This window comes from Pezoporus flaviventris, unplaced genomic scaffold, assembly GCF_033815535.1.
Source record: "Pezoporus flaviventris isolate CSIRO_AGI_PZ_B2104156 unplaced genomic scaffold, CSIRO_AGI_Pfla_v1 ptg000004l, whole genome shotgun sequence".
NCBI lineage: Eukaryota > Metazoa > Chordata > Aves > Psittaciformes > Psittacidae > Pezoporus > Pezoporus flaviventris.
The window spans coordinates 1,812,264-1,840,117 of record NW_026892552.1 but is presented as its reverse complement, the minus strand read 5'-3'; the positions used below and the strand labels follow the sequence as shown (position 1 = coordinate 1,840,117).

At 54.1% G+C, this 27,854-nt stretch overlaps 4 protein-coding genes and 1 non-coding gene across 7 annotated transcripts in view; 2 read left to right on the top strand and 3 right to left on the bottom strand.

Annotated features, from left to right (window-relative positions):
- Positions 1-8,554, bottom strand: part of ATP6V0D1 (ATPase H+ transporting V0 subunit d1) — a 37,966-nt gene extending 29,412 nt beyond the window's left edge. The window contains exon 1 of the mRNA XM_061445471.1: positions 8,373-8,554. Coding sequence (XP_061301455.1) covers positions 8,373-8,502 — 130 coding nt within the window. The 5' untranslated portion in view covers positions 8,503-8,554. The remainder of the gene's footprint in view (positions 1-8,372) is intronic.
- Positions 8,555-10,244: 1,690 nt separating this feature from the next.
- AGRP (agouti related neuropeptide) lies at positions 10,245-11,544 on the bottom strand. The gene is made up of 3 exons (XM_061445296.1): positions 11,359-11,544; positions 11,027-11,121; positions 10,245-10,512 (listed from the first exon to the last, which is right to left on the bottom strand). The coding sequence occupies exons 1-3, from the start codon at positions 11,525-11,527 to the stop codon at positions 10,321-10,323; spliced, it is 456 nt and encodes a 151-aa protein (XP_061301280.1). The 5' UTR covers positions 11,528-11,544; the 3' UTR covers positions 10,245-10,320.
- Positions 11,545-14,469: 2,925 nt separating this feature from the next.
- On the top strand, positions 14,470-19,795 carry LOC133265159 (SNF-related serine/threonine-protein kinase-like). Of its 3 annotated transcripts, XM_061445438.1 has the most exons (6): positions 14,470-14,599; positions 15,355-15,970; positions 17,622-17,763; positions 17,880-18,092; positions 18,185-18,313; positions 18,841-19,794. In XM_061445438.1, the coding sequence occupies exons 2-6, from the start codon at positions 15,382-15,384 to the stop codon at positions 19,685-19,687; spliced, it is 1,920 nt and encodes a 639-aa protein (XP_061301422.1). In that variant the 5' UTR covers positions 14,470-14,599; positions 15,355-15,381; the 3' UTR covers positions 19,688-19,794. The 3 variants fall into 3 exon arrangements, with proteins under 3 accessions (XP_061301422.1, XP_061301423.1, XP_061301421.1); XM_061445439.1 differs by lacking the exon at positions 14,470-14,599 and having other exon boundaries at positions 15,037-15,835; positions 18,841-19,795; XM_061445437.1 differs by lacking the exon at positions 14,470-14,599 and having other exon boundaries at positions 15,039-15,970; positions 18,841-19,795.
- A 1,197-nt stretch (positions 19,796-20,992) lies between these two features.
- TRNAK-UUU (transfer RNA lysine (anticodon UUU)) lies at positions 20,993-21,065 on the bottom strand. The gene has a single exon. It is a non-coding gene; the product is annotated as a tRNA-Lys (tRNA).
- A 1,844-nt stretch (positions 21,066-22,909) lies between these two features.
- SETD6 (SET domain containing 6, protein lysine methyltransferase) lies at positions 22,910-27,477 on the top strand. Its single transcript, XM_061445436.1, has 8 exons — positions 22,910-23,032; positions 23,117-23,261; positions 23,657-23,798; positions 24,104-24,298; positions 24,469-24,592; positions 24,903-25,083; positions 25,303-25,445; positions 26,391-27,477. Exons 2-8 carry the CDS (start codon positions 23,156-23,158, stop codon positions 26,700-26,702), a joined length of 1,203 nt encoding a protein of 400 aa, XP_061301420.1. The 5' UTR covers positions 22,910-23,032; positions 23,117-23,155; the 3' UTR covers positions 26,703-27,477.
- The last annotated feature ends 377 nt before the right edge of the window (positions 27,478-27,854 follow it).

The window sequence follows — 27,854 nt, the reverse complement described above, 5'->3', positions numbered from 1 at the left end:
ATACCTCCTTCTTGCAGTTCTCTGCAATTGTGCAGAGCTTTAACGAAAACTAAGCCTTCCCAGAAAGGCATGCAATGCTGTTTTGCAGCTATACAGGCCCTTGGAGAGGAAGCAGCTATTGCATATCCTACCTAGCTCTTACTTCGGTGGGGAAGCTTCCAAAGTTTCTAGCCATCTCCTCAACTCCAATTCTACTAGCCCAAAACCATCTGTTCCTTTTGGTGTCACCATGACCTGCAACTCTGCTCTTCCTTTTGAGGCTGCAAGTGACACAAAAAGTAGAGTTTGCCATACCATCCACTTCCAGAAGTCAGAGCTGCATGTCATGGAGACCAGAGTCACACAGGCTGCATGCTGTGCCTTGCAGCTTCTCCCTCAAGAGCTTCGAGCAAGCTCCCAGAGCATTTTGTCCTGCTTGATGAGGGGGTTGCCCCGCCAGCTCCACGGCACAAGATTCAGCATAACATTATGTTGCAACTGGAATAAGGGCCATGTTTATATAACACTTGGAAAGCCAGACACAAACTGAAGTCTTCTGAAGTCTCTTAGCATCCAAGCAGACAGAACAGAATAGATTTTCCAAAAATCTGACCGGATTTATAAACCCTGACTCAATGCATCCCATGGTGTACAACTGACTTAAGTGAGCCTGTCCTCCTCAAGCCCATCACTGAGCCTCAGCCAAGAGGGTTTGGGAGGTTTTAATAGGGCTATTCACATGTCAGGCTTCACAGTTAAGAACAAACTAATCCCACGGTCTCACAAATCCCCTGCCAGAAGAGCTGTCCCAGTAGCACAGTGACTAATAAGTAGACCCACTGCTGAGCAAGCCCCAAGCTCTCCACAAGCTCAAGTTCCTATTTTCTAACACAAGTTCAGACTGAGCTGGAGTTGGCCTCTAGCAGCAACTGCAACACCTCGGCAGCAGCAGCTGCCAGGGATCCCACACGCTGCATGTCGACAAGATGCTGACTGGAAGTCTTCTGCCTGCTGAAAAGAAGAGAGACCTGCACCTAGAGCCCAGAGAGACCTGGACCTAGAGCCCAGGAGCTGATGGGCTCCTCCAGATGCTGGGTAGCATCAGTGCACAGCCTCAATGCAGCAACTGCTTCTGAGAGGTATGTTTGCTTGTTTCGGCATTTTTCCAAGCAGTTCACAGACTTTAAGAAACAGATTTGAGGCAGCATTTGGCATGGGAGTGTCTGAATTACCACAACACTTTTGTTCTCTCTCCTCCCCCGCAAAAGCTAGTAAATTATGGCCAGGTCATAGTTCCCAGAAAGCTGCCTTATGCAAGAACACAACAGCCTGTCAGAACAACAGCCTGTTTCTGCTGAGTATTCAAGTAGGGAAGTGACTGAAATTACCATGACATGTACTTACAGCCACCTCCTTTCAAATCTCTGATAAGGCCCTCTGGTTTCGATGCAGCAGACTATATGTGAGGCACAAGCACAAACGAACTTTAATTCAACCACACCTTGACGTTTCATATGACATTTTCATGAGACTTCAGATCCACAGTAATACTACTATGCTCTCCTGCAGGTCTGCTTTATCATAACAAGGAATTAAGCCATTATTCAGTCTTTCAGACATCTGTCAGTCAAAGCCTATTCTCTAAGCCCTACTCACAGCGACCCAAGGCCCTAGCAACTCAAACTTCTACCCTTCCTTCTTCAGCATCCTCCCGTAACCGCATTGCAGAGCTCTGAATCAAGTTAAGGGCTTGAGCACTTCCAGGCAAGGACCGATCTGTCTTCTCACACACAGGCATGGGATCAGCTTGGAAGCTGCAAAAGCTTAACTGATGTTTTCACACAATTATCTGCTCTGACCCTGACATCTCATTCCAAAGCACCCTGAGCCATCGCTGCATATATTAAAATTACAATCTTTTTTGCTATATCCCAGGCTGGAGGCAGTAAAGCAGCTGAGGGATCACACAGCAGTCTGCAGTTCAGCTCTGTCACCCACATCTCCCTTCAGAAGACTGCAGTCATTACCATTTGGCTTACTGCTTTTCATTAGATCTGTTTAAAGCCACCTCAGACACTCCTGGAACTGATTCTATGAAATCTCACCCAAGAAGCATCCAGAGACCCTTCATTCCCCAGAGAATTTAAGACCTTTTCTGTGGTTGCACACCACAGTACAGGCGTACCAATTTTCTTCTGCTGTCAGGCAGCAATTCCTCTAGGACAGAGGAGGAGCAATTCCTCCAGATCAGAGGAGGAGCAATTCCTCCAGGCCAGAGCTAAACACAGAGAAGCATCATCTTTGCCCCTTTCCACCCACCAGCATCTTGCCTCTCATTCTTCACTTCTCTGAGACATCCTCACCACCAAATAGCAGCCCATGTTTCTAGTCCAGCCCTTCCTGGGGTTGAAGTTGCCCCCATCAGAGTCTCAAACCCAGCACATCCAGATTTTGTTTCCTCAGGAGCCCCTCAACCAGGTAGCCCTCTCCTGATCCTTTCAAAAGGTGAGGAACACCTCCTAACCTACCTGTGTCTCCAAGAAACTTCACCTCTATGTACCCTTTTCTTCTCCCCTCTAAAAACAGACTGCACTAAGTCACAGCTGTAACCTCTCAGGTCCAGTACACCAAGAGGACATCAGCCCAGCACCTAGTGCAGTGGTTTAAATGAGAGGCAGCAAATCATCCAGAAGCTAAGGGAAACAGGACAGAAAACATTCTCACACTGCAGGAGCTGACAGCAAAGGAAAAACAAGAAGATGAAAGTACCAACAGGCTGCCAGGAAATCCAGACACCACCATCTTCTAAGGAGGGGCAGGACATAAACAAGGACTGAAGCTGCACTAGTACTGAGAAGCTGACCTCAGCTGCTGCATGCAAGTTTAGCTAGAAGAAGCCATGAAGTGTGTCTCTGCCCAGTAAAGGAGGCCAGAACAAACAGCAAAGAGCCTCTGCTGAACCCTGCAGGAAGCCAGAGACCACAGTGTTTGCTTGCCACCATGATTTAGCAGGCTATGGAAGTGCCATCTTTCCCCCAGTAAAGAATGTTTTCCTTGAGTTTGTTTTAACAGGACAGCTGATTAACCAGCCACAGCCAGCAGTTACACTGGAGGATGCAGGACAAAGCATTGAGATTAGAAGGACAAGCCTTTCAGCTACTGCTCTCTCTCCGTACATGCAGCCAGCATTCACAAGACAGGAACAGTCTAAGCCCTCCTCAGGTGTCATCATTCCCATATGCTTGGCCTCATCCTGCAGATGAAAGCTCCTGGGGACAGGGACAATCCTCCAGCACAGTCCCAGCAGGCAAAGGTCATCTTTCAACAAAGGGGTCTTAGATGTCAGGAGACAGAAAACATTGTTATCATGGTTTCGAAAGGTACCTAACCACATTACAGCCTGGTTTCTACACCCACCGAGTTCCAGATTCAGACTGAACCATTCACAGAGTTCAAGATGGATCTAAGCATGGCCACCCTTCAGGACTATCAAGTGCCCACTCCTTAGTTGCTTGTACAGCAGAGGAGCTACATGGGAAAGGACCTACCCTCTTCTTCCCACACCCAGGAGAACACCATGAGCTCCACCATGGATTGAGGTGTCAAAAGCAGGCTTGCAGGCAGTGTGTACCTCTGGTAACAATGCAACTTCTCTATACAAGAGGACACACTGCCCATGTGGTTAAGCCAAAATTGAAGCCCAGCTCCAAACTTTCTGGGCTTGAACTCCAGGACCACAGCAATATAATGGAAGAGAGAAGGGTAGCACAGCCTCTCCTGCTCTCAGTGAAAGGAGATGTGGTGAACATTCAGCACATAACACCATAAAGCAAAGGCAGCCTCCAGGGGAGAAGAAAGATCCTTGGGACTATGAAAACAAAAGCACATACTGCACTCAGCAGAAGCCTGGTGCACAGAAGAAACACTCCAAACATCCATTTCTTGCCTCCAAGAAGCCACAGCTCTGCTCAGGCAGGCCTCTGCTCTGGTGTGTCTACTGCTCTGTAGTTAGACAACAAGAAGACAGACAGATTTCACTTCACAGCGGCTCAATCACATGCTCAATACATTTCCAATTATTTCATCTCCTTTGCCTGGAGAAAGAGGAAGAGGAGAGAGTGGAGGAAAAGCAGATGTCATTACTCTGAAGAGGCATTTAAGACAGCAAGCTTTTAGTAATGTACTCCTCAGCTGACTGAAAGCAGCACTCCCGTTCTGGGCAGGGAGGGCTACAGACAGCAACCCCGGAAACGCTTCCATGACTCAAAATCAACCAACCCATCCAGTCTTGGTTTATTCACACCATCCAGCCCTGTATCAAGAGCATAGCACTCCCTATGTGTTCCTGCAGATGCATTTGACACCAAACAGGGCTCCAGTGTGAGGACACCATTCAGGCAGACCACCATGCCCTCCAGCTGGTGTGAAGCGAGGCAGTCCAGTGCTTCAAGCTCTTCAATTTCACTGCTGATTAGCAAGCATCCTACAAATGGAGGCCTGTAGACTAAACTGAGGTGAGAGGACCACAGTCTTGGAAATCCTTTCTATCTAAAAGAATCACATGTATTTTCTTCTCCTAGCCAGCCTTTGCCTCCCAAATACATCTTTGGGGCTCAGATGGTTGCTGTGCTCTTCACAGACGTGACACAACACCACTACTTTCGGGTTATGCAAACTGAAAACCCAAGAGCTTTCACAGAAAAAAGTGCAGGCTGAGATGCACAAGCAGAACATGAGAGAGCCTTGAGGGGCACAAGATTCATTCTACACACACCTTAAGCTGAAGACACAAAAGAAGCCATCCCACCATTGTTTCCATAAGGTGCACAAGACCCCAGCTGGGCCAACTGCACCTACGGAAGCACTAGCACCCACATAGGTGCTGGTGGAGGAAACACACAGCCTGTGGAAAGCCTTTCCCAACAAAGGCCTACACTAATAAGCTTCAGCCAGCTTTTCAGCTGGCCATTTCATGACCTCATTACCTAAGTAGAATGTGATATGTCCTGCTGCTGGATTTCACTGTATCAATCACATCTGTAACACTAGCTGGTCAAAAAGAAATGTTTCCTATACTAACAGTGTGGAAGGAAGAAGAACATTAGCAATAGCAGGCTCATGAATGCTGACTTGAAGGAAAAGAAATTCCTGTTTCTAAAGATGCTTCTGTGCACTTCAGGCTCCATATACTTCTTGGAGTATGGAGCACTGCAGACCAACAGTAAAGCCTGGAAATAACCTACATTCTAGTCCCAGACTGAACTCTGCTGCTTAAAAGCAGCACTGCTGTCCAAATGCATCAACAGCTTTTTAATCTCCAGAGATGATACCAGCTCTCTAACAGGCCACCACAGCTTTTAGAAGGTGGAGACAGCTCACCATCTGTTTGACAGCAGAAATATGAGTGACTCGTAAGTTTGGCTACCCAAGACAGAGTCCACTCAAGCACAAATCCATGCTCACAGCATCGAGGCAAAAGAAAGCAGCTCCCAGTCCTTCACTGACACCTTGTGTCAGAAGCAGGAATTGGCTGCCACAGAGAGGGCCAGGCAGATTCTAAAATCCAGCACAGGTGTGTGGCACACAAGGATTTCTGGCAGAGAAACAATCACAAAATTTGGAGCTAAAAGAAGGGATTAAATATATTATTGGCGAGGGTTTCAACAGAGAACTTAAGCCAAAACAGCTCTTACTCCCTCCCCTCAATCCTCCTTATGTTTTCCTGCCCCTTCTGTAGCCAGCTCAGGAGCCTGCCTGACCACCTGTTTGGCTCTATTTCCAGCTCATTAAGAAGCCAGAGCTTGAACTGGGTTTCTCTGTGATCAGATAAGCAGAGGATCACACAGAAAATCATTACCTCCTTCCAGCAGCACTAAGCTGTAAGCCCAAGTCCTGAAGCAGAGAAGTCAATTCCTTTTTGCTTTCAGAACGATACAAGTACACAAGAGGAAGCAGCATTTCAGACCTGGAAGCAATACCTCCTAGCAGCAGCAACCAGACGGATACCAGATTCCCAGGGCCAGCCCCCAGACAGCCTTGGTTCTTCAGGACCAAGGTGATAATTTGCTCCAGAACTGAACTAACTGCAGAGCCAGACTCAGGCAAGAGGAGCAGTGAAGACAAAAAAGAATAGCAGAAAGTTTATTTTATGCCAGAGTAATTATTTTGGCTGGTAATAAGCTAGCTACTGCCTGGATTTAGTGCAGACAAGCATCTGGGAGAGAAAGTGTTAGAAGTCTGCAAAGCACAGAAAACAGATACTGAAATAGGAAAATGGGAACTAAAGGGACAGAAGAAAGAAATGGTCTGGCCACAGACATAGTAAGTGATCAACAGCAATGTTGCTTTGAAGGAAAATCCTTCTATATGAGCACAATGTAGAGTGTCTTGTAGAGGGACTTTGTCACTTCTGGTATCTCCAGGGGCACAGAAAGCCAAGTGGAAGAGGAATGAGACTGGCAGTGAACTTAGAACAGCATTCAGGCTCTGAATGAAGGGTGACAAGGAGCATAGCAGCAGCCACCATCAGGGAGCTGTCAGGACAGGGCAGTAACAATACCAAGACAAATGTATGAGTGGGGATGGCACAAGTTACTCCTGGAGAGATTCTGACTGGACACAAAAGGAAAACTTTTCCCAATGAGAACAGCCAGCCATTGGAATAACCTCTGCAGAGAATTTTGGACTCCCCAACACTAAACACTTCAGACTGGGCTGAACAGGATGCTTAGACATGCAGTCCAGCTCATGCTTTGCCTAGAAAGGTTGGACCAGATGATCCTTGAGGTCCCTTTCAACCTAGGATTCTGTGACTGATATGGGAACTTCGAAATGATCACTCCAAATGGAGAAAACAGGACTCCAAGTGAAAGCAAAATTTACACAATCTCATTCAGAAGGCAAGGAAAGGAGGGGGAAAATAAAATTATATACTTAAGGAGAAGCTGTAAGGTACAGAAAGACTCCACAGAAGAAGTTACCCGCAGGGAAGGTGATAAAGTGATAATTTAGGGCATGCTGAGACTGGCGACTAGCAGGAGAGCAGAAATGCCTCCCACCACTCTCTTCCAAACCCTGAGCTCCATAGCAAGAATGACAGAGACTGCTGCAAGCAAAGAGCTGCAAAAAAGTCTACCTGAAAAGGGGCTTCTGTCCTAAGTAAAACCACCCTGGATATGTTTTAAGGTAGAGACTGAGGCACACCACAGCATTCTGTTTCCATTCTGTTATTTAACAGTTGAGCAAGTAGCTCCAAGTAACTTGCATCCAGGATTCTGCTGGTGAAGGATCCCTCTAGAGAGTTAATATAAATTTCAGTCACTCAGCAATGGTTAAGATCAGGCTGATCTTAACCACTATTTTCAGAAGAAAGAATGATCCAATAATTATAGCCCTATTGACCAAAACAACCAACATCTCTGGATACATGCTTCTCTCTGTTTCAAGAGAGACCTGGTTTTGATCTTCATGATTTGCGACCCAGGTTCTGGGCACCCATGAGGGAAAACTCTCAAGCAGGTCACTGATACAGAGGAATAGATCAGCACTGGCTAATTAAGACAAACTGAACAGATGAAAAGCATCACTAAACAAAACCTTCACAGCTCTCTACGTTTATACACACTGATCTAGAATAAAAAACGATGGCTGGAAGTCAGATTTAGCCTTGAAAGAGAACTCAAAATTACAGGTAAAGTGTAATTCACCAGTGAATTTACAAAGGTCTGCACTAGAGTTTTTCCACTAGCAACCCTTCAGTAACAACATGTACTTTCCTAAGGGATCCAATCTCCTTAAACTGATCACGGGTATCAGGGATTAAGTTATAATACCCCATTAATCTTGCTTCTGGCCTTAAAAAGCCTTCCTGCTCTGCCTGCCACTTAGGAAGTGAAAGCCCAAAACAAGACTCCTCAGCAAAGCCTGACAAACTAACCAGGTTCCCAACAACCGCAGGAAACACACCACAGCTAGACAGCCTCCTCAAGAAAGCACTGGGAGCTTGAGCTTCCTTAAACTGCCAGCTTTCATCAGCTGCTACAATCGCAAGGCCACAAAATTGAGTCAGCTGAGCTCAGAGGAAGCAGCCGCGGTGGGGGGACACCTCTAGCGTGAGGTATCATGCCCACGGAAGGGTGGGTTGGAACTAGATGATCAAACCAAAACCATTCTATGATTCTATGGCGCCAAATGCCTGCTCAGCCAGAGTGAAGAGGGAAAAAAAAAACTCAAAAAGGCCTATATGGACTCTTTTCCTCACTGCCACACAACACCCCGCCTCCCCACGGTTCCACCACCCCTCCGTTAAGCTTTCCCCTCAGCCCGACAGCCATTCTCCTCAGTATGAAGGCGGAGGGTGTCCCCCACCCACCTCAGACACACCCCCAACTCACCCTCCAGGCTCTCACACTGCACCAAGTTCACGTAGTCGCCTTGCCGGAGCACTCCCGCCTTAAAACCGCGAACCAAGCCTTCCAAGTAGCCGTTATCCACGTTAAAATACAGCTCCGGGAAAGACGACATGGCGACGGGCGAAGAGGCGGCAGGACTATGGCGGCGGATTACATGACGTGCGTGCGTGCGTGCGTGCGTGCGTGCGTGCGTGCGTGCGTGCGTGCGTGCGTGCGTGCGTGCGTGCGTGCGTGCGTGCGTGCGTGCGTGCGTGCGTGCGTGCGTGCGTGCGTGCGTGCGTGCGTGCGTGCGTGCGTGCGTGCGTGCGTGCGTGCGTGCGTGCGTGCGTGCGTGCGTGCGTGCGTGCGTGCGTGAGTGCGTGAGTGCGTGCGTCCTTCCGTTGAGGCAGTGCAGGGCGAGAAGCGGTGGTGGGGGTTTTGGGAGCAATGGCGTGGGGTGGGAGCTCCGGGGTCGGTAGTGCTGACGGCCCCAACACAGCCTTGCTTTTCAAGCCCTGTTCCTGGAGGTTATAAGCCACCACTGAGACCGAATTAAACAAGTATTTCACTGTATATAGACATAGTAATGGGCAAAACTTCCAAAACTCTCCAGGTAAAGCAGGCATGAAACAAGAGGACCAGCTGCTTTATTTTAAATCGGTGTGGGCCTTCCTTGCGTTGATAGTTAATGGTTCCAAGAAAAAAACGGCTATAAGGAGCCTCTTAGGGTTGTAAATTAACCCAAATGAGAATACATAGTTAATTAACAAGGCTAAACAAGCATTTCAGTGTCCTTAAGTACTGGGTTTACATAAAAGGGTAAAATGAGTGGGGGTATTTCTCCCCAGATGACCCCCAGAGACACGTGGGGGAGATGCAGAACGATACGCAGTGAGTAATGAGAGATGTGGGCACCCTGCTCTGGTGAGTCCCCGCTTGGAGCACTGTGTGCACTTCTGGTGTCGTCAACACAAGAAGGACCTGGAGCTGCCAGAACAAACCCAGAGGAGTCCACCAAGATGCTGCGAGGGCTAAAGAACCTCTGCTTGGAGACAGGCTGGGAGAGCTGGGCTTGTTCAGGCTGGAAAGACAAGGCTCGTTATGGGAGACCTTAGAGCAGCTCCAGTGCTTAAAGGGGCTACAGGAAACCTGGAGGGGGGCTTTGGACAAGGGCCTCTAGGGACAGGACAATGGGGAATGGCTTTAACCTGACAGAGGGGAGACTGAGATGAGCTCTTAGGCAGAAGTTCTTCCCTGTGAGGGTGGTGAGGCCCTGGCACAGGTTGCCCAGAGAAGCTGTGGCTGCCCCATCCCTGGCAGTGTTCAAGGCCAGGTTGGGCAGGGCTTGGAGCAACCTGGTCTAGTGGAAGGTTTCCCTGCTTGTGGCAGGGGGCTGGAAGTGGATGAGCTTTAAGGTCTCTTTGAATGCAAATTACATGATTCTATGCATATAATAATGATATATAAGCTGTAAAATGTCTCTTCTCAGTGTGCATGATAGGCAGAACAATCCCCTATGCACCTGGTACCACAGTAATGTTGGCTTTCTAACTTGTCATTCTGGTTACAAAGTTTATTTCCTGGATTTTGGTGGCACCACAAGCACTACTGACAGGACAAGAACACAAGTGAAGCTCCCAGTGCAGCCGGAATGTCACTTCCTGGGGCACCCCTCCTGAAAGACTAGGAAAAGCCCTGCAGGGGCTCTGGAAAGAAAGTCAGTCTCATTTTGCTTGACATGGAGGTGCTTGACATTGTCTGTGTGGACATGATGCCCACCTGGGCAGAGGTACTCTTGCTTTGCTGCTCCCCCTCTTCCCTGAGACTCCCAAGCAGATACATTGAACCATTCCCACTCAGCAATAGCTTTTGCTAACAGGTGGTTTATTAGACCTGCAAAGCAGGATGTGCCACACATGGGCAAGGAGCAGTCAGTCCCACAGCACAAGCACTAGTTCTTGCCACAGGGGAAGCTGGTGCTGATTTTCCTGCAGTAGCAGAAGGCATTGAAGAAGCGGCAGTAGCAGGTGGCACAGGGGTCACAGCAAGGGACCTGGTGGCCCAGGCACGACTCCAGGAGGCGGACACAGCGGCGGGGGGAGCGCTCCTCACGGCCGGCACCTTCTACTTCTGTGGAGGATGCCTGGTGGAGGGAGGAGGAAAAGAGTTGGTGTTAGACCACTGTGTGGGAAAGAGACAAGAGTGGTTGCTGAAACCTGCTGCTGCCAGCAGCCCAGTTCTGTCATGCTCAGCTCTGGACTGGGTCTGTTGGAAATCACGACTGAGCCCTGGGGGCTCTCATGCCTCATCCATCATGTCTCAAGGCCTCTATGAACACATTTAACTTGAAGTGCAGCCTCAACTTTAATGAAGGTGGCACCAAGCAGAAGCACCAGGGTCTGAGCCAGGCACTGCCTGGTTTCCTCCTGCTCTGCAGAATGTGCACATGAGGTTAATTAAACAGACTGCAGGGGCACAGGTTTGGACTACCCTCCTTTCTATGCCGGAGCCCCTTGCAGCTCTGGGCAGCCCTAACTGCTCTCCAGCAGGCAATGAACAGATATGCCCGTCCCAGGCAACACCACGCTGGCCCCAGGGGCACTGAGAAGGCTGTCCTGCTTCTTGAGGTACCTGTAAGAAAGCTCAAGGAGCGTTACCTGTGGTTCTAGGATGCTGTCTCTCTGCATGAGGTTACCATTGGCTTCTTGGACCTCCAGGGTCACCTGCTCGAGCCCCAGCCTAGGGAGAGCTCCTGCAAGATACAAAGGCTTGACAGCAAGGGGGTGAGAGCCACTGCAATATAGTGGAGGCTATATAACTGCTGTCACCAGTCAGTGACAGAAAAAGATGTGCTGCTTTATGGGGCTCCCCTGCAGCACCTGGCCATGGATGGCAGGTCCTCACTTCAGTTTCGGGGCCCCAGCCATGCCAGCAAGCAGATTGTGGAGGAGGGGGGGGAACTGGGAGAGTAGGGCACCAGAGGACTCACCCGCCGGCTCCACAGACACCTCCTTGACTCTCCGCAGCAGGCTGGAGGAGCGGGTTCTGTCTGTGCCCTCCAGCCCTCCACTCGCCTTCTCTGGCAGCCCACAGCCCAGGTTGGCACTGAGGACAACCCCCTGCAGCAGCCCGCAGCACAGAAGCAACACGTTCAGCATGGTCCTGGGGGGCAACCTGCACACAGATAGGTCCTGGCCAGAGTCAGCCCACCTGCAGGCAGCCCGGCCTGGCCCCCACTGCCACCCTTCTACCATCACCCCCCCAAGCAGGCCCTGCCAACACCCACCACACCACTTGCTCTTGTGGACTGGAGAGTGTTTCCTGAGCCACCACATACCCTGTGGGATCAGTGAGGCCTGGCACAGGTTGCCCAGAGAAGCTGTGGCTGCCCCATCCCTGGCAGTGTTCAAGGCCAGCTTGAACAGGGCTTGGAGCAACCTGCTCTAGTGGAAGGTATCCCTGCCCATGGCAGGGGTTTAGAACTGGGTGAGCTTTAAACTCCCTTTCAACCCAAACCCTATGATTCCACAGTTCTTTTACAGCAGTGCAGGGTCTCCCTGGCCCAGAATGCTGAGGAGCCTTCATCATCCTACAGCAGCCACAAGCCATTGCAGTGCTGTGCTTTTACTGCCTGCATGTGTATGGGATGTGGCCAAAACATCTGACACTCATTCAAGTGTTTGGATACAAAACTCTCTCTGCCTGGGACATGGACACCATCTCCAGATGTACCCTCCTTTGGACCACCCCAGGGTTTGCTTCCCCTTCCCTGCCCATGGGCCTGGATGGGGACTACCATGGAACCCAGCACCTCTTGTTTTGGCAGCACTGGGGCTCCAGCTTTGGCTCCAGCAGCCCAGAGCTGTACCAGCCACTCCTTGCCTCCCCATCCCGACAAAACCACCCAGCCCTTTGCCAGCAGAGACCCACAGCTGTGGGTATTGCATCCCACATGCCCCCAGCCCATCCCAGCCCCTTCCCATGGTAAGCACTGACCTCTCCAAGCAAAGAGGCTTGCTGCTCGCTGCTTCTCCAAGCTTGCTGGGGGTGCTGCTGCCGCTCTCTGCCTCGATGTCATCCTCCCCATATGCTTACTGGAGTTTATATCAGCTTCTTAATTAATTAAGTGCTGCAGCCACATGACTCTGCTAACCACCAGGTAGGTGGGCTTCTCTGAAACCCGGCTTTGTACGGACACTGTGGCAGCCATGGGGCGATGTGCGGGGGGGGGAGGGAAGGAGAGAGGACTCTGTCCCTGCACCCCGCATGGCTGCAGGGAGGAACAGATCCCCATTGTCCCCAGAATGTCAGGTTTCTGGGCATGATCCCCACTATCCTTTGAACCAAATTCCCTTTCCAGCCATGCTAGCACTGAGGCTGCAGCCTGAGGACATCTGGTTCCTGGTTACACACTTTACATGCCTACATGCTCCTCTCTTCTGGTTTTCAAAGGGAATGGCGCCCACAGCTCCTGATAGGCACCTGCCATGGTCCAGGGCCTCCATAAGTCCTCCAGCTCCTGACCACTGCAAATTCCTCAAGTTCCCACCTGTGCTAACTGCATCTGTCATTCAGGCATTCTTTGGAAAAGCCGCAGCTCCCCACAGCCAGGTGCTCTCAGAGGAGCCCCACTAGGCATCCTGAGCTTGACTTCATGGGAAGAAATGAAGGAACCAGCCACTCAGGTCTCCCCAGCCCTAACACTGTCTTTTACAGCCACCGTATGTGGCCTCTTGAGCTTCCCAGTGCAGAGACCTTCAAGGGCCACTCCAAACCCCAAAGCAAGCTGCAGCCTCAGTCACGAACAGGCACTGGTGGAGCTGGCATCTCTGCAGCCTCTCACTGGCCAGCGCTGTTGGGGGACATGCATCCCAGTGCACCTCATGTCTGTTCTCCCTTTTCAACTGAAGGCTGCAGACCTGTGTTGGCACATGTACAACAGGCAACTGTGCAGAAGGATGTAGACCTGCAGCGCGGGTGCAGCACCCAGCACCCTGTCAGGAGAAGGACTTGGCCCCAACACCCACAGGCCCTTCGCTAGTGGAGGGCAACCAGGAGTGGAGGTGGTGAGAGCCTCCACAGTCTCCTCGTGCACTGACAGCAGCAACTCTGAGAGCAGTCTGCTGGAAATCCCAGTGCCAGAAGCCAGGAAGGAATCACTTTTCCCTTTGAACCCCAGATGCTGAGGACCCTGCAGGGTCATGGCAGGGATAAGACATAAGAGGGGTTTGAGAGGGCTGTGACAAGGGAGGCTGATGGCCCAGGATCTGCTCCCAGGCCCTGCTCCCAGGCCCTGCATGATCAAGGACATCCCAGCACATCTCCAGTGGAGCATGACCCCGTGCTCCTGGCTGCAGCCTGCATGCTTTAGATGAAGACTCATCTTGGCTTAGAGGCAGGTTTGGCAGCTCCCCCTCTTCCCAATCCCATTCCTAAAGTCCCGATGGGTGCTGAGCACCTCATCCACCCCAATTCCTATGCTGGGAGCTGCTGGCAGCTTGTTCCCTGCCCCTAGCTCCTCCATCCCCAGCCCTGGGTGTTCGGTCCTGGTCTGAGTTGCACCCTGCTGACGCTAGCCCCGCAGCCCAGCTCATTAATGCCTGTTTGCATCCTGCGGGATCGCAGGCACGAGCGGGACTTCTGGGAAAGCATTAGCCATAGCGGGGGCGGCTCGCTAAGAGCTTCTTAATCTGCAGGAGCAACATCTGCTTTGTGAGCATCTCCGCGGCCATTAACGAGCTAAATGAGGCGGATGGGCCGCTTCCAAGAAACAGGGCTCACGTCTGTGCCCCCGGGCCCCGAGCGAGGGTGGGAGTGGGCGATGTTGGAGACCGGTGAAATGGCAGCAATGCCCATGAGCAGGCAGGAGAGCAGCAGGGAGGGAGCTCATGCACATCAGGACCCTCGGGACACAGCCCCGAGCGGGGGCTCTGCCTCTCTTCCTGGAAGCGGCCGGGTGGCTCATTTAGCTCGTTACCAGCCCTCGTTAACGCTAATGCCAGCCCCTAACGGACACTGAGTAGTCGGGCTCAGGTCCCGTCCCCCCCCACACTGCCAGGGGCAGCACTGCCCGCTTCCTTCTGGGAGGTGCGATGAGCGTTACCCCGGCCTCAGCCCCGGCGGATGGGGCCCTTTAAGCCGCGAGCCCGGAGCCGCCCTGACGTCAGCGGGCGGTGCGCCCGGGCAGCCGCAGCCCCGGTAGCTCTGGTAGCCCCAGCTCCGCAGCCCCGGTGAGCTCGGGGGAACCGGGCGCTGCGGGACACGGGGAGGGCATGGGGTGGGTGTTGGGGTGCCCGGGGCCATGGGGTGGTGGGGGCTGAAGGTGGGGCACCGGAGTGCACAGGGTGCTGGGTGAAGGTATCGGGGTGCCCAGAGCGCTGGAGATCTGGAGGTAGGGTATTGGGGTGCCCAGCGTCCTGGGGTCTGGAGGCGGGAGAACGGGGGTGATGAAGGTGCTGGAGACCTGGAGGTGAGAGTATGGGGGTGCTCGAGATGCTGGGGAGTGGAGGTGAGGGTATTGGGTTGCCCGGAGTGCTGGGATCATGGGGACCTGGAGGTCGGTTATGCCCAAAATGATGGGGGTGGATCGGAAGTGGGGTATTGGGGTGTCCAAGGTGCTGGTGACTCGGAGGTGGGGTATTGGGGTGGTGCCCAGGGTTCTGGGGACCTGGAGGTGGGGGTACCCGAATGCCCTGTGGTGCTGGGGAAGGGAGGTGGGGGTGTGGAGGTGTCCAGGGTGCTGCGAATCTGGACATGGGGTATTGGGGTACCCAGGGTGCTGAGGAGTATAGGTGGGAGTAGTGGGATGCCCAGGGTGCTGGAGGTGGGGGTGCAGATGGATGGCCAAGTCCCAGGATGCTGGGGTGTTACGGATGCCCGTGGTTCTGGGGCTCTGATGTCCAGGGGATCCTGACCTGGTGCTGGGGGTGTTCAGGGATGCCCCATCCCTCATCCTACATGGCTCAGCAATTCCCCCATGGTACAGTGCCCGCTGCTGTCCCTGTGTGCTGCCATGGCCGGGGTGCAGGGCTGCGGCGAGGGGCAGATCGCGGGGCTGTATGACCTGGGGCGCACGCTTGGCACGGGCCATTTCGCGGTGGTGAAGCTGGCACGGCACGTCTTCACCGGGCAGCGTGTGGCCGTCAAGGTGATCGACAAGAGCAAGCTGGTGGGGGGCGCTGCGGGGCAGCTCCTGCAGGAGGTGCGCTGCATGAAGCTGGTGCAGCACCCCAACGTGGTGCGCCTCTACGAGGTCATCGACACGCATGCCAAGCTGTACCTCATCCTGGAGCTGGGTGACGGTGGGGACATGTTCGATCACATCATGCGGCACGAGGGTGGGCTGGCCGAGGCGCGAGCCAAGCACTACTTCGCCCAGATTGTCCACGCCATCTCCTACTGCCACAAGCTCCACGTGGTGCACCGCGACCTCAAGCCCGAGAACGTGGTCTTCTTCCAGGAGCAAGGTGTGGTCAAGCTCACTGACTTCGGCTTCAGCAACTGCTTCCAGCCCGGCAAGATGCTCACCACGAGCTGTGGCTCGCTGGCTTACTCAGCGCCCGAGATCCTGCTTGGGGATGAGTACGATGCCCCAGCTGTCGGTAAGGGTGGTGGGGCTCAGAACCGTGGCTGGTGCGCACCATGGGGACCTGCTTCCCTCATGTCCCTTGCCAGGAGTGTGATCCTGCTGGTGAGCTACCACCTCAGTTTTGGTTCCCTGTGCTGGGAGCACCTCTGCCCTGGTGGCACTGCTGTCCTTGCAGGGACCGAGCCTGTCTGTCCCTTGGGTGCTCTGCTCTGCCTATACCTGCACCAAGATCCCATAGAGCCATGCATCCTGCCAGGGAGGGGATGAAGTCGGAGCAGGCTGGTGTGGGCTGTGGTTTGAGGGCGTGAGGCCGGAAGGAAACCCGCTCGGGATGCTGCTCTTGGGGCTCCTCCACCCAGAAAGTTTCCTTTGCTCCATTCCCGCCCTGAAAATCACTTCCTTCCCATGGCTCCCAGTGCTCTTCCGCCCTGGCCAGAGTGCAGAAGGGTTTGGGAGACCATCCTCTTCCCAAGCAGAGGGCACCAAGAGGATTTGCTGGGGCAGAGAGGGGATGTGGGAGGGAAGCGGAACCCCAGCCAACTCTGCTGGAATTTGGGACAGGATTTAGTAAAACAAAATGTGAGCCCTTAAAAGGAAAAAGCCCAGCGTCAGCTCAGGGAAGGGCAGCTCCTGAGCTGAGAATAGGGAGAGCATGTAGCCTCTCATAGCAGCCTTCCAGTATCGAAGGGGGCCTATAGGGATGGTGGGGAGGGACTCTTAATTAGGGACTGTAGTGATAGGACAAGGGGTAATGGATTAAAACTTACAACAGGGGAAGTTTAGATTGGATATAAGGAGGAAATTCTTTCCTGTTAGGGTGGTGAGGCACTGGAATGGGTTGCCCAGGGAAGTTGTGAATGCTCAATCCTTGGCAGTGTTCAAGGCCAGGTTGGACGAGGCCTTGGGTGAGATGGCTTAGTGTGAAGTGTCCCTGCCCGTGGCAGGGGGGTTGGAACTAGATGTTCTTAAGGTCCTTTCCAACCTTGGCTATTCTATGATTCTATGATTCTATGATTCTATGTGGAGACAGTAGGAAAGGCAGCTGGTGGCTCTGCCAAGGGATATGAAGGGTGAAAACTATCACAGATGAGAACATTTCAAATGCAGGCACTTGACTTAAGAAGCTGAAGGTATTAATGGAGAGCCGTGGGGTGTGCTCAGCATGACAAAAATGTACATTTGCAGACAGTTTGTGCAGTGCTCAGGAGCTGGTGAAGATGTTGCTGGCTCAGTCCCTGTGCCCATGATCCCACTCAGCCTGGTTCCATCACAGCTGCGGGCAGCTGCGGGTGTCCCCTCTGGCACAACCCAGTGCTGGGATGGCTGTGGTGGGGTCTGTTTAGGAGCCAGGAAGATGAGTAATATCATGAAATGGTGCTGTGGGTGGGTTACTGGGTGGGAGAGAGCTCAGGGTTGTCCCCACCTAGAAAAGGGGACAAGGTCTCAACTGCTTGAGACCTCAACTGTGGGGATAGGGAAAGTCCTTCCCTGCTCCAGTGGGGCGGCAGTCGCCCATCTGTGGGGCAGGATGTGGGAGCCATTGCCCCCAAGGAGCATCCCCGTGAGCACTGGCTCAGCACTGGGGGCTGGTGGGTAGTGCCCGGAGTTGGGGCTCTCTGCTGGGCCATGGGGGGTGCAATCTGAACTGCTGCTGCTTCTTGCAGACATCTGGAGCCTGGGGGTCATCCTCTACATGCTGGTCTGCGGCCACCCCCCCTTCCAGGAGGCCAACGACAGCGAGACCCTCACCATGATCATGGACTGCCGATACACTGTGCCTGCGCACGTCTCGGCTCAGTGTGCTGAGTGAGAACCATCCCGTGCCCCCCAAACCCCGACTCACTGCCCCGGGCAGCTGGGGTGGGAGAAGGGTGGTAGAGCTGACAGGATCAGGGTTCACGTCACCCCTTTCCCCCGTCCAGCCTCATCTCCAGGATGCTGCAGCGGGACCCTAAGTGCCGAGCCTCGCTGGAGCAGATAGAGGGCCACGCGTGGCTGCAGGGGGTGGACCCGTCCCCCGCCAGCCGCTGCCTGCTGCCCCTCACCTCGCACAAGCGTGTGTCACAGGAGGAGCACGAAATCATCCTCCGGGCCATGATGTGTGGGAACATTGCGGATAGGGACGCCATCCAGGAGTGCGTGACAGAACGGATGCTGTGGTGGGAGCCCTCGGGAAGGGCTCTGGGGTCCTTCTGAGTGCTGATGCAGGTCCCTTGGTCCCATGCAGGGCGCTGGAAGCCAACCGCTACAACCACATCACGGCCACCTATTTCCTGCTGGCGGAGAGGATCCTGCGGGAGAAGCAGAGCCGCAGTCTCAGCCTCGTCTACAACCTGGCAAGGGAGGTGCAGAGCAGGTGAGTCCTGCTGCTGCCCCCTGTCCCCCCACACTGCCCTGGGTCCCCAGTGCAGGGCCCCAGGCAGTCTCACATCCCCATCTTCAATGCAGCCCTTGTGATGCCCAGGTGGGTACCAGCAAACTGGGGCTGTTCAGCCTGGAGAAGAGAAGCTGCGTGGAGACCTCAAAGCAGCCTTCCAGTATCTGAAGGGGGCCTACAAGGATGCTGGGAACTGTTCGTCAGGGACTGGAGTGATAGGACAAGGGGGAATGGGTTCAAACTTAAACAGGGAAATTCAGGTTAGATATAAGGAAGAAGTTCTTCCCTGTGAGGGTGCTGAGGCCCTGGCACAGGTTGTGCAGAGAAGCTGTGGCTGCCCCATCCCTGGCAGTGTTCAAGGCCAGCTTGGACAGGGCTTAGAGCAACCTGGTCTAGTGGAAGGTGTCCCTGGCAGTGGCAGGGGGTTGGAACTGGATGGACTTTAAGGTCCCTTCCAACACAAATCTGTCTGTGATTCTGTGATTTCCATCCCTCCTCTTACTCAGGGGCAACTTACCAGGCACGTTCAGCCCCATGGGCAGCGCCAGCAGCCTCCTGCCTTTCACGGAGGTGCCGGGTGGCCTCACAACTGTCTCCCACCTGCCACCCCTGCCCACTGGAGCCGACATTGGCAGCCGGCAGCCCCCCAGGACCCTGCTGAAGATCCCAGCCGTTGGCACCACCATCACCAAGAGCACCCCTGCCCTGCAGCAGATCTGTGAGGAGGAAGAGGAGGAGGATGAGGAGGATGAGGGGAGGCCTAGTGCCATGGAGAGGAAGAGCAGTTCACTGAACCAGGAACAGATGCGAGCCTTCCTGTGCACTCACCACCCATCTAGCTGTGGGGAGCTGTGGGGCCCTGGGGCCGAGCTGGGGGGCCGGGGCTGGGCTGGGAAGGCAGTGAGGGGGGTTTGGGATCCCCCAGCACTGTGGGGAGATGGAGCAGAGCCCCCCAAGAGGGAGGAGGATGCAGACCCTGGGAGTTCCTCTGTAGAGCCCCCCTGGGAAAGGGGAGCCACTGGATCACCCCAGAGCAGCTCTGCTGAGGTGCCCCAGGGGCTGGGGGCAGAAGTGACCCACACTGCCCTGTCGAGCCCCATGGACAAGTCCGGAGGGCAGGAGGCACCCACCAGCCTGGCTGGGAGGTCGGTGGAGAGCTCAGGGCTGGGGAGCATCGAGGGAGGTGTGGAGAACGTGATCAAGCTGGACCCTGGCAAGAGCAAAGGGGGCAGCCTGCGGGACAGGCTCCTGCAGTTCCCGCTCTGTGAGAAGGCTTTGGCCTTCAAACTCCAGCCGGGCTCCAGAGAGAGCCTCCTCTCGCTGGGGCAGTTCAACTGCTGCCACGTCATTTAGACCCTGCCTGAGGGCTCAGGAGGGGACCCTCCCCCCCCTTGCCTGTCCTCTGCCCGTGACCCACAGCCCCGGGGCTGCTGGAGGGCTCGCAGCCCTTGCTCTGTCACCGACAGTGGCCACCTGATTAAGCACCCACCTGGGGCACCCAGGAGGGGACTGCCCGTGGGGAGGGTGAGGTGGGCTGGGGTCCCACACCACAAGCCCCGGGGCAGCTCCATGGCCCTGCCGCTGCTGGGTGGGCCACACTGGTTTTTTTATCTCCTAGAAATAACTTTTTTAAATAGTCTATTTTAGTGTAACTACATAGAGGTTGCTATATTCCCCCTGCCCCACAGCAGGGCTGTGCTGCCTGTAGCAGCCGTAGGGCTGCTGCTTCGCTATCTGTACCCCCTCCTGCTGTCCCTCCAGACAGGGCCAGGCACGGCTCTGCCCGTGGCACAGCCTGACCCGGTGCCTTCCCCTGCAAATAGGCTTCTATTTATTATCTCTTTGTTTTCTTGCTGGCAAGAACTGAATGACGACTGTGGCGCGGGCTGGAGCTGGACAGCACGCGCGTGCGGAAGGGAGGGGAGCCACTGGAAGCAAAGTCCATCGGGACAATAAATAAGCTGGTGGGTTGATGCAGGTGCCACGTCTCATTGCCAAAACACCATCATCCACCAGGACAGCTGCCCAGGAGCTGAGATGGGCAGCGAGGGGCTGGTTTCACAGTATCCCAGACTGGTCTGGGTTGGAAGGGACCTTAAAGCTCATCTGGTTCCAACCCCCTGCCACAGACAGGGACACCTTCCACTAGACCAGGTTGCTCCAAGCCCCATCCAACCTGGCCTTGAACTGCCAGGGATGGGGCAGCTATTACTTGGGGGCAGCATGCACTGGCCTTCCCTGCCCAGAGCCACCTGGCACAGAGGGGAATAAAGACAGGGATGGAAAACACCCAAAGTCCAAGGAGAAGGAGGCTCAAGGTTCAACTGTGCCCAATAGCTCTCCACTCCCTAACCTGGGGGAGGGACACACACACGACACAAGACACCTCCATGCCCCCAGTTTCCAACTGTCTTCTTTCCCTCCAGCTTCACTGTGTCTCTCCCTCTTCCATCTATCCTACTTCCTGGTCTCCCTCCATGCATACCCCCAAAACACCACCCTTACCTGGGACATCATGCAACTTGCTGCAGTACTGGGTGGCTGGAACTGTAGGAGATGGCATGGAGCTGGCCGTGGAGAGATGATGGAAAAGAAGCAGGGGAAACTTCTGCTTTTGCCCACGGGTTCCCCAACTTTGCTCCTAAAGGATAAAGCCTTCGCCTGAACAGGGGCTTGAACCCTGGACCCTCAGATTAAAAGTCTGATGCTCTCCCAGCTGAGCTATCCAGGCTCACAATTAGGGTTTTGGGGGATGCTCAGGACAGGCGGTGAGGACCCCACTTCACTGTGGCAGTGGAGGGACAATGTGGGGACTTGCTTTGGCCTCTTCCACCCCAACAAAGCCACCACAGCGGAGGGCATCCTCCCGCGATGAGGAGCATCGCCAGGACCAGGACCAGGACCTCTACCCTGCCCTGGCAGGCACAAACACCGGGTTTGCCCTGCTGGGGACAGCCAGAAGCCAGAGTCACAAAGGAGAAGGGGGAGGAGAGCGACGAGGATCTGCACACGGGCCGCGCTCCCACGGGACCGACCCCCGATGCGCCCGGGCAGCGCTGGTGCCGCAGGGATGCGCTGGCAGCAGCGAGAGGGAGCTGGGAGCGGCTGAGAAGCCCCGCCGGCTCCGGGGGGATCCGGCCGCAGAAGAGCAGCGGCCGCGGGGGCGCGCTGGGGCCGGGGCTGCACCGCGCTCAGTGCCTTGCGCTGGGGCTGCGGCTACCGCGGCTCGAGCCCGAGTCCCAGCAGCAGCTTCGCCAACAGCCAGGCCTTGGTTTGCTCTTCTCCTTCTCCAGCCCTGCAGGACGGGGCCCCTCTCTGCTCCAAGGGAATCCACCGGGCCAGGCTGGGGAAGATTCAAACCGAACCCAAATGCTCATGATGATGCAGAGGGTTGACCAATGTACAGGGGGGTTGTACAAGGGGGTTAGAGGAATTCTTTTGCTTAAATAAAAGTATTGTCTGTACCTATCATGCCTAGTAAGCAGAACAAAGGCACTAACTATTGATAAGGAAAAGCAGACACCTGGTTCTATTGACAAGGAAAAGCAGACGCCTGATTCTACTGATAAGGGGCAGAAGCAGATGGTTTATGGCTGGGACACCGACCAAACTCTAAGGCCATACGTGAAGACTAAAAGGTGAAAAGTTCAAGAAGAGGAAGACTCATTTACTTCATCTTGAAGACCCCTACCTACAGGAGGGAGACTCAGTTACTTCATCTTCAAACCGCTGCCCATGACCAGAGGGGGCACTGGGCAGGCGCAAAGGACCTTCTAACTCATTATAATACGAAACGGAGATAGGACATGAATATGTATAGACGTATTGTGCAACCTCATGCATATATATAACTTTAGAGGATAAATGTAGAGGGACTCAACACTGAGGCACGCATGACTTTGAGGAATTATCCCCGTGCGTCTCAGCGCTGAATAAAAGCATACCTAGTTTGCAACTTTAGCGAGTTGTGGAGGCTATCTGCGTACAATGACGTGGGGCAGGGTGCCAGGGACAGCGGTTTCACTGAAGAGGGGCATCGTCAGGGACCTCTTTGCACTAAGTGGCTTTGTTAAAAGCACCAGTGAAGGCAGACGCCTGTCTTGTGGTGCTGGGTCAGGGGATGGATGGAAAGAAGCCCCAGATGGGAGATCAGAGCTTGGTTTATTATCTGGATTAACTAATCAGTGCCCACTGCTTTTATCCCATGTGTTGTGGTGTGACCCCACCAGAGGCACCCGGACCAGGATCGGGACACCCCGGAGACCCCAGTGTGGGTGCAGAGACATCCCACAGAGACACAGTGGGTGCCCCCCTGGTGCTGAGAGCCCCAGACCACCCCCACAGGGCCTCATAGGAGCACCTCGCCACCGTGCGCGCCTGGGTATGACCCTCCGCGGCCGCCGTCGGAGAGGAGGGGTCCTCCCGCACACCCGGAAGTGCCAGTCCGGGACCACGTGGGGCAGAACCACGTGCCAGCCCACCATGGCGTCGGCGCCCAAGAGGCCCAAGGTACCGGGGGGTGGGGGGGGGGGACGACACCCACGGGCGGACGTGGGGCCGGGCCGATGGCTCCGCCTCACCGCGCTGTTCCCATTGCAGGCGGCTGCCGGCAGCAGCGCCCGAGGGAACGGCGCCGCCGATCCCCTCTGCGGCTTCCTGGCGTGGTGCGGCCGGGCCGGGGTGCAGCTCAGCCCCAAGGTGAGGAGGCGGCGTGGGCCCCGGACGGCCGGGTTTCCCCGCGTCCGCGCGGGCAGCCTGGTCACGGCTCCCGTCTCGCCGCAGGTCCGGTTGAGCAGGGAGGGCGCTGTGGCGGGGTACGGCATGGTGGCTGCCGCGGAGCTGGAGCCGGGAGAGGTCCTGTGCACTGTGCCGCGCTCCGCGCTGCTGTCCCAGCACACCAGCTCCATCCAGGCGCTCTTGCGGGAAGGTGAGCGCTCCCCCCGGCCTGAGCTGCCTCGGTCTTCCCGTTTAAAGGAAGAAAATAGGCTTGCACCTATTTCACGTGGGATGCTGGAACAGAGAGGAAACGGGGTGGTTGGGCATTGTATCACCGCTGTTAAGATGCTTTTGTTGAGGGCCTGGACAGACTGCTAGGAGAAAGAACACTTCCTTCCTTGCTGAAGAGGGGCAAGGGGGGTGATGGTGGGGTCACAGGGCCAGGAGCAGCTCTCCCACCCAAAGCTCCAGAGCAGCAATTTCTGGTTCTGCTTCAGCCAAACCTAAGACAAACCAGAGCAGAACTCCCCAGCCCAGGCTGACAGCCAGGCCGGTGGGATCAGGCTTTGGTTCTAGGTCAACTTATATTCGTCTATGGTTTCTTAGGCCAGGAGTCCCTCCAGAGCCAGTCCGGTTGGGTGCCGCTGCTGCTAGCCCTCCTACACGAGTACACAGACAGCAACTCCCACTGGCGGCCTTACTTCTCCCTCTGGCAGGACTTCAGGAGCCTGGATCACCCCATGTTCTGGTAAGGCGAAACCTCACAGGGTTGTGGACAGCTCCCACAGGCAGCTGAATGTAGGCCACAGTCCAGAGGTTGCTGAGGATGGACATGGGCTGGTTGGGTGACCCCAATCCACTGTGCTAGCCCCCTCTCAACAGCAGTAGGAGCCCGAGAGACCCTTTAGGCACTGCTGGGGGTTGGAGAAACCTGCAGGCATAACCGAAAGACAGGAACCTAGAGAACACCAGGAAGCTCAGATGGTGAAATAAGTTTACAGACCCTTCCCTTGGGGCAGGTGGAGATAAACCCACTGTGTTTCTTGGCAACAGGCCTGAAGACGAGAGAAGAAGGCTCCTGCAGGGCACAGGCATCCCAGAAGCTGTGGAGAAGGACCTGGCCAACATCCACCTAGAGTACAGCTCCATCATCGTGCCTTTCATGGAGTCCCATCCCAACGTATTTGACCCCAAGCTGCACACACTGGAGCTGTACAAGCAGCTGGTAGCATTTGTTATGGCCTACAGGTGAGAAGTGAGGGCTTTGCTCCCACAGGGAGCAAGGACTACAGGTAGGATGACAGGAAAGACTGCAGACTGCATTACTTTCTTGTGCAACAGCAACCTTAAGTGTAAGGCGGAGCTTTCCCTGTGCTGCAAGGCATGTAACTGGCTTATCTTCATCTCCCTTCTCTTAGCTTTCAGGAACCTTTGGAAGAGGAAGATGAAGATGAGAAGGGACCCAATCCCCCAGTGATGGTGCCTGTAGCAGATATTCTGAATCACGTGGCCAACCATAACGCCAACCTGGAATACTCCCCTGTGAGTGCAAAGCTGCTACATCAGGCAGCATTGTGGTCTGGTTCCTCTTTGCCGTGAAGCCTTGGGAGCTGGGTCTGTGAACCCAGGGCCAGAGCACTCTAATGTAAAGCTATTTTGCTCCACATCCTCCCCTGCACTGGCACAGGCCCCATCCCTGGCAGTGTTCAAGGCCAGGTTAGATGGGGCTTGGAGCAACCTGGTCTAGTGGAAGGTGTCCCTGCCCACGGCAGGGCATTGGAACTGGGTGAGCTTTAAGCCTCCTTCCAACCCAAACGAGTCTGGGATTCCATGATTTTCTCTCTGCCTGCAGCAATGTTTACGCATGGTTACAACACAACCCATCAGCAAAGGGCAGGAGATCTTCAACACATACGGGCAGATGGCCAACTGGCAGCTTCTCCACATGTATGGGTTCGCAGAGCCATACCCTAGCAACACCAACGACACAGCCGACATCCAGATGGTGACGGTGCGCACAGCAGCACTGCGGCGTGAGTGGCACTGTGGGCAAGGAAGGGGCAGGGATCCCCTTAAGTAGTGATGTGATGAAACGGGGATCAAGGAGGACATGAAAAATAAGCCTGTTCCACAACATCACAGGTGCTGGGGCCATGCCTGGGTTTTCTGCCTCCTTGTTCCCTTTCTCCGTTTGCCACTTCCCCTCCACCACAACCCAGGCTGGGTTTGCATCTCCGCTGTCTTCCAAGCAGGTGCCAGAAGTGAAGTGCAGCAGCGGCTGGTCTTAGAGCAGTGGGACTTCTTGTGCCAGCTGGAGATGGTGGGGGAGGAAGGCGCCTTTGTGCTTGGCTGGGATGAGGTGCTGACAGAGGAAGAGCTGTCTGTGACCCTGAAGGTAAGTGGTGGAAGAGCTGCTTGAGGAATAGCAGAGATTACGCAAGGGGAGCAGCGTGGTGAAGGGGGAACAGTGTGGCGAAGGGGGAGCAGTGTGTAGGGCCAGTGTGGTACTAATGCTCCTGTGGGAAGTGTGGTAGGGAGCATGGCTGCCCAGCTCCCAGGCTTCAGGCACTGTTGCTGGCCACTTTCCTTTCCTGACTCATGGCTTACACACCAGCCCTGAATGGCTTCATGGCTGCTGCTGCTCTAGAGCACTGCTGCACCTCTCTAGAATCAGAATACCAGGTGGGAAGGGACCTCACGGCTCCTCTGGTCCAACCTTTCTGGGTAAACCTGACCTAAACTAGGTGCCCCAGCACCCTGTTCAGCTGAATCTTAACAGTCTTCAGCATTGGGAAGTCGCCACTTTCCTGGGCAGGTTATTCCAGTGGCTGGTTGTTCTCAGTGTGAAACATTTTCCTCCTGTGTCCAGTCAGAATATCCCCAGGAGTAACTTGTGCCCATTACCCCTTTTCTATTCCATGGGACTTCTTGTAAAAAGGGAGTCTCCCTCTTTGCAAACACTCTGTAAATACTAAGGCACTGGGGATAACCCCTGAGCCTTCCTTGCTCAAGGCTGAGCAGACCCAGCACTCTCGGCCTTTCCTTGCACAGCTTCCTAGTCTTTGGATCATTGTTGTGGCCCTTTTCTGGTCCCTCTCCAGCTTGCGTAGGTAGCAGCAAAGATCATTACCACTGCTGCCAATACCCAGATTTGCTGTTTGGATGTTCTAACCTACAGGTTACTTGTGATTTAGATACCTGAGTCAGTTTTACTCTCTCACCTTCAGTGCAGCTGAGGAATAATTCACCTGCCCCACGTGGCTCTAAACCCACAGCTCTGCAGAGAAGGCTGATGTACCCACACTCCTGGTGACCTATCTCTTTGCCTGGGCCATCACAGGTGCTGTGCATGTCGGAAGAAGAATTCAAGGAGTATAAGGAACAAGACAGCGGGGAAGATGACAGTGAGGAAGACGAAAACTTGACCCTTTCAAATGAGGCTCTCTCCAGACTTAAACCCCCTTGCAAGCAGCTCCTTTATGACAGTGTGCTGCTCACTCTGGAGTCCTACAGGTCAGACTTGAAAGCAGAGCAGGACTTGCTACATAACAAGGAAGCTTATGAGAAACTGAGTCAAAGGGAGCAGCAAGCTTTGCACGTGCGCTATGGACAGAAAAGGATCTTGCATCAGCTGCTGGAGCTGGTACACTAGAAACCTCACTGTCCCTGGAAATGAACTGCCTGGAGCTGTGTATAGGAAGAGAAGGTTGGCCTTCAGCTATCTCTTCTACAACAGCAAAAACAGATAGCAGGATTGAATACAGGCCCACTTATACTGCATCTTGCATGTGGCTTTTTAGCTACCTCTACCTAAACCATCTTCCACAACACAGAGTGATTTTGGGTGGCCCTACCTTATCATGAGAGCTCTGGAGCACAATTACCACCTTCTAGAGGACTTCAGAAAGCCCAGACCTCCTACTGGCTGACTTTAGGAAGGCAAACATACACTATCAGAACAGCAGGTGGGTTCTCTCATGTAGCATCACAAATTTAAGGCAAGAACTGCTTCTTGGCCAGATGGAGAGGGCAGAAATCTATCTGATAGGCCTTACACCTTACTGTTCAGAGTAAACATCTGGGAGGTGGAGATGCTGACAACACTGTGAACTCTTCACCTATACTTGGCTAATATTAAGCATTTTAAAAAGTACACACCCATTCATCTGGTTTTCACATAGGCTCAATAGAGCAGGTATCCCCTTTTACCTTTCTGAAAGGCATTTCTGTATGGGCCTGGGACAGCTCTGAAGGAACACTGACACAGTTGTGCAGACCCTCCAGTTGACAGAGCTCTCCCCTGAACTCAGGCACTGCTCTGCATCATGTTAAGCTATATTAATATCTTTCCCTCAGCAGTTTTTGTATGACAGATCACTGTAGGTTTGCAGGCCAAGTAATAAAGATGCTGTTTCTTACCCAGTCAACACAGTCTACTTCAACAGAATGCACAGCCTCATCCAAGGGGGGGGGGGGGGGTGGGAGTCTGCTGCTGCTGCAGTTAGAAGTATTTCAAACAAGCAAAACCCAGACTGTACTCATGTAGATCAAGGTCAGCTACAGCCCTACCTGCACTGCTAGGGTAGCTTTGTTCAGTTCCCCTTATAGAGTGGTGCAATGCAGTGTCTGGTTGGAGTCCAGCCTGCTGCCTTGGTGCTTCTCTCCCTACAGCAGACTGATTTTCACACTAGGCATATGTGGTAGTTCAAAAGGTCAGTTTTAATTTCTTAAACATTAATTCTACCCAGGGCCTCTGCTGTTAGGGACACCAGTAATGCTTGGGGAGTTGACACTAGCATGATTT

What these genes read in the sequence shown, in the direction of transcription:
- SETD6 (XM_061445436.1), top strand. Translation starts at nt 23,156, where the DNA reads ATGGTGGCTGCCGCGGAGCTGGAGCCGGGAGAGGTCCTGTGCACTGTG. An exon ending in CTGGATCACCCCATGTTCTG is followed by an intron (nt 23,799 to 24,103) that starts GTAAGGCGAAAC and finishes TCTTGGCAACAG; the next exon opens with GCCTGAAGACGAGAGAAGAA. An exon ending in CCAACCTGGAATACTCCCCT is followed by an intron (nt 24,593 to 24,902) that starts GTGAGTGCAAAG and finishes CTCTGCCTGCAG; the next exon opens with CAATGTTTACGCATGGTTAC.
- LOC133265159 (XM_061445437.1), top strand. Translation starts at nt 15,346, where the DNA reads ATGGTACAGTGCCCGCTGCTGTCCCTGTGTGCTGCCATGGCCGGGGTG. An exon ending in GATAGGGACGCCATCCAGGA is followed by an intron (nt 18,093 to 18,184) that starts GTGCGTGACAGA and finishes GGTCCCATGCAG; the next exon opens with GGCGCTGGAAGCCAACCGCT. An exon ending in GCAAGGGAGGTGCAGAGCAG is followed by an intron (nt 18,314 to 18,840) that starts GTGAGTCCTGCT and finishes CCTCTTACTCAG; the next exon opens with GGGCAACTTACCAGGCACGT.
- AGRP (XM_061445296.1), bottom strand. Translation starts at nt 11,527, where the DNA reads ATGCTGAACGTGTTGCTTCTGTGCTGCGGGCTGCTGCAGGGGGTTGTC. An exon ending in GGTGTCTGTGGAGCCGGCGG is followed by an intron (nt 11,122 to 11,358) that starts GTGAGTCCTCTG and finishes TGTATCTTGCAG; the next exon opens with GAGCTCTCCCTAGGCTGGGG. An exon ending in ACAGCATCCTAGAACCACAG is followed by an intron (nt 10,513 to 11,026) that starts GTAACGCTCCTT and finishes TCCCTCCACCAG; the next exon opens with GCATCCTCCACAGAAGTAGA.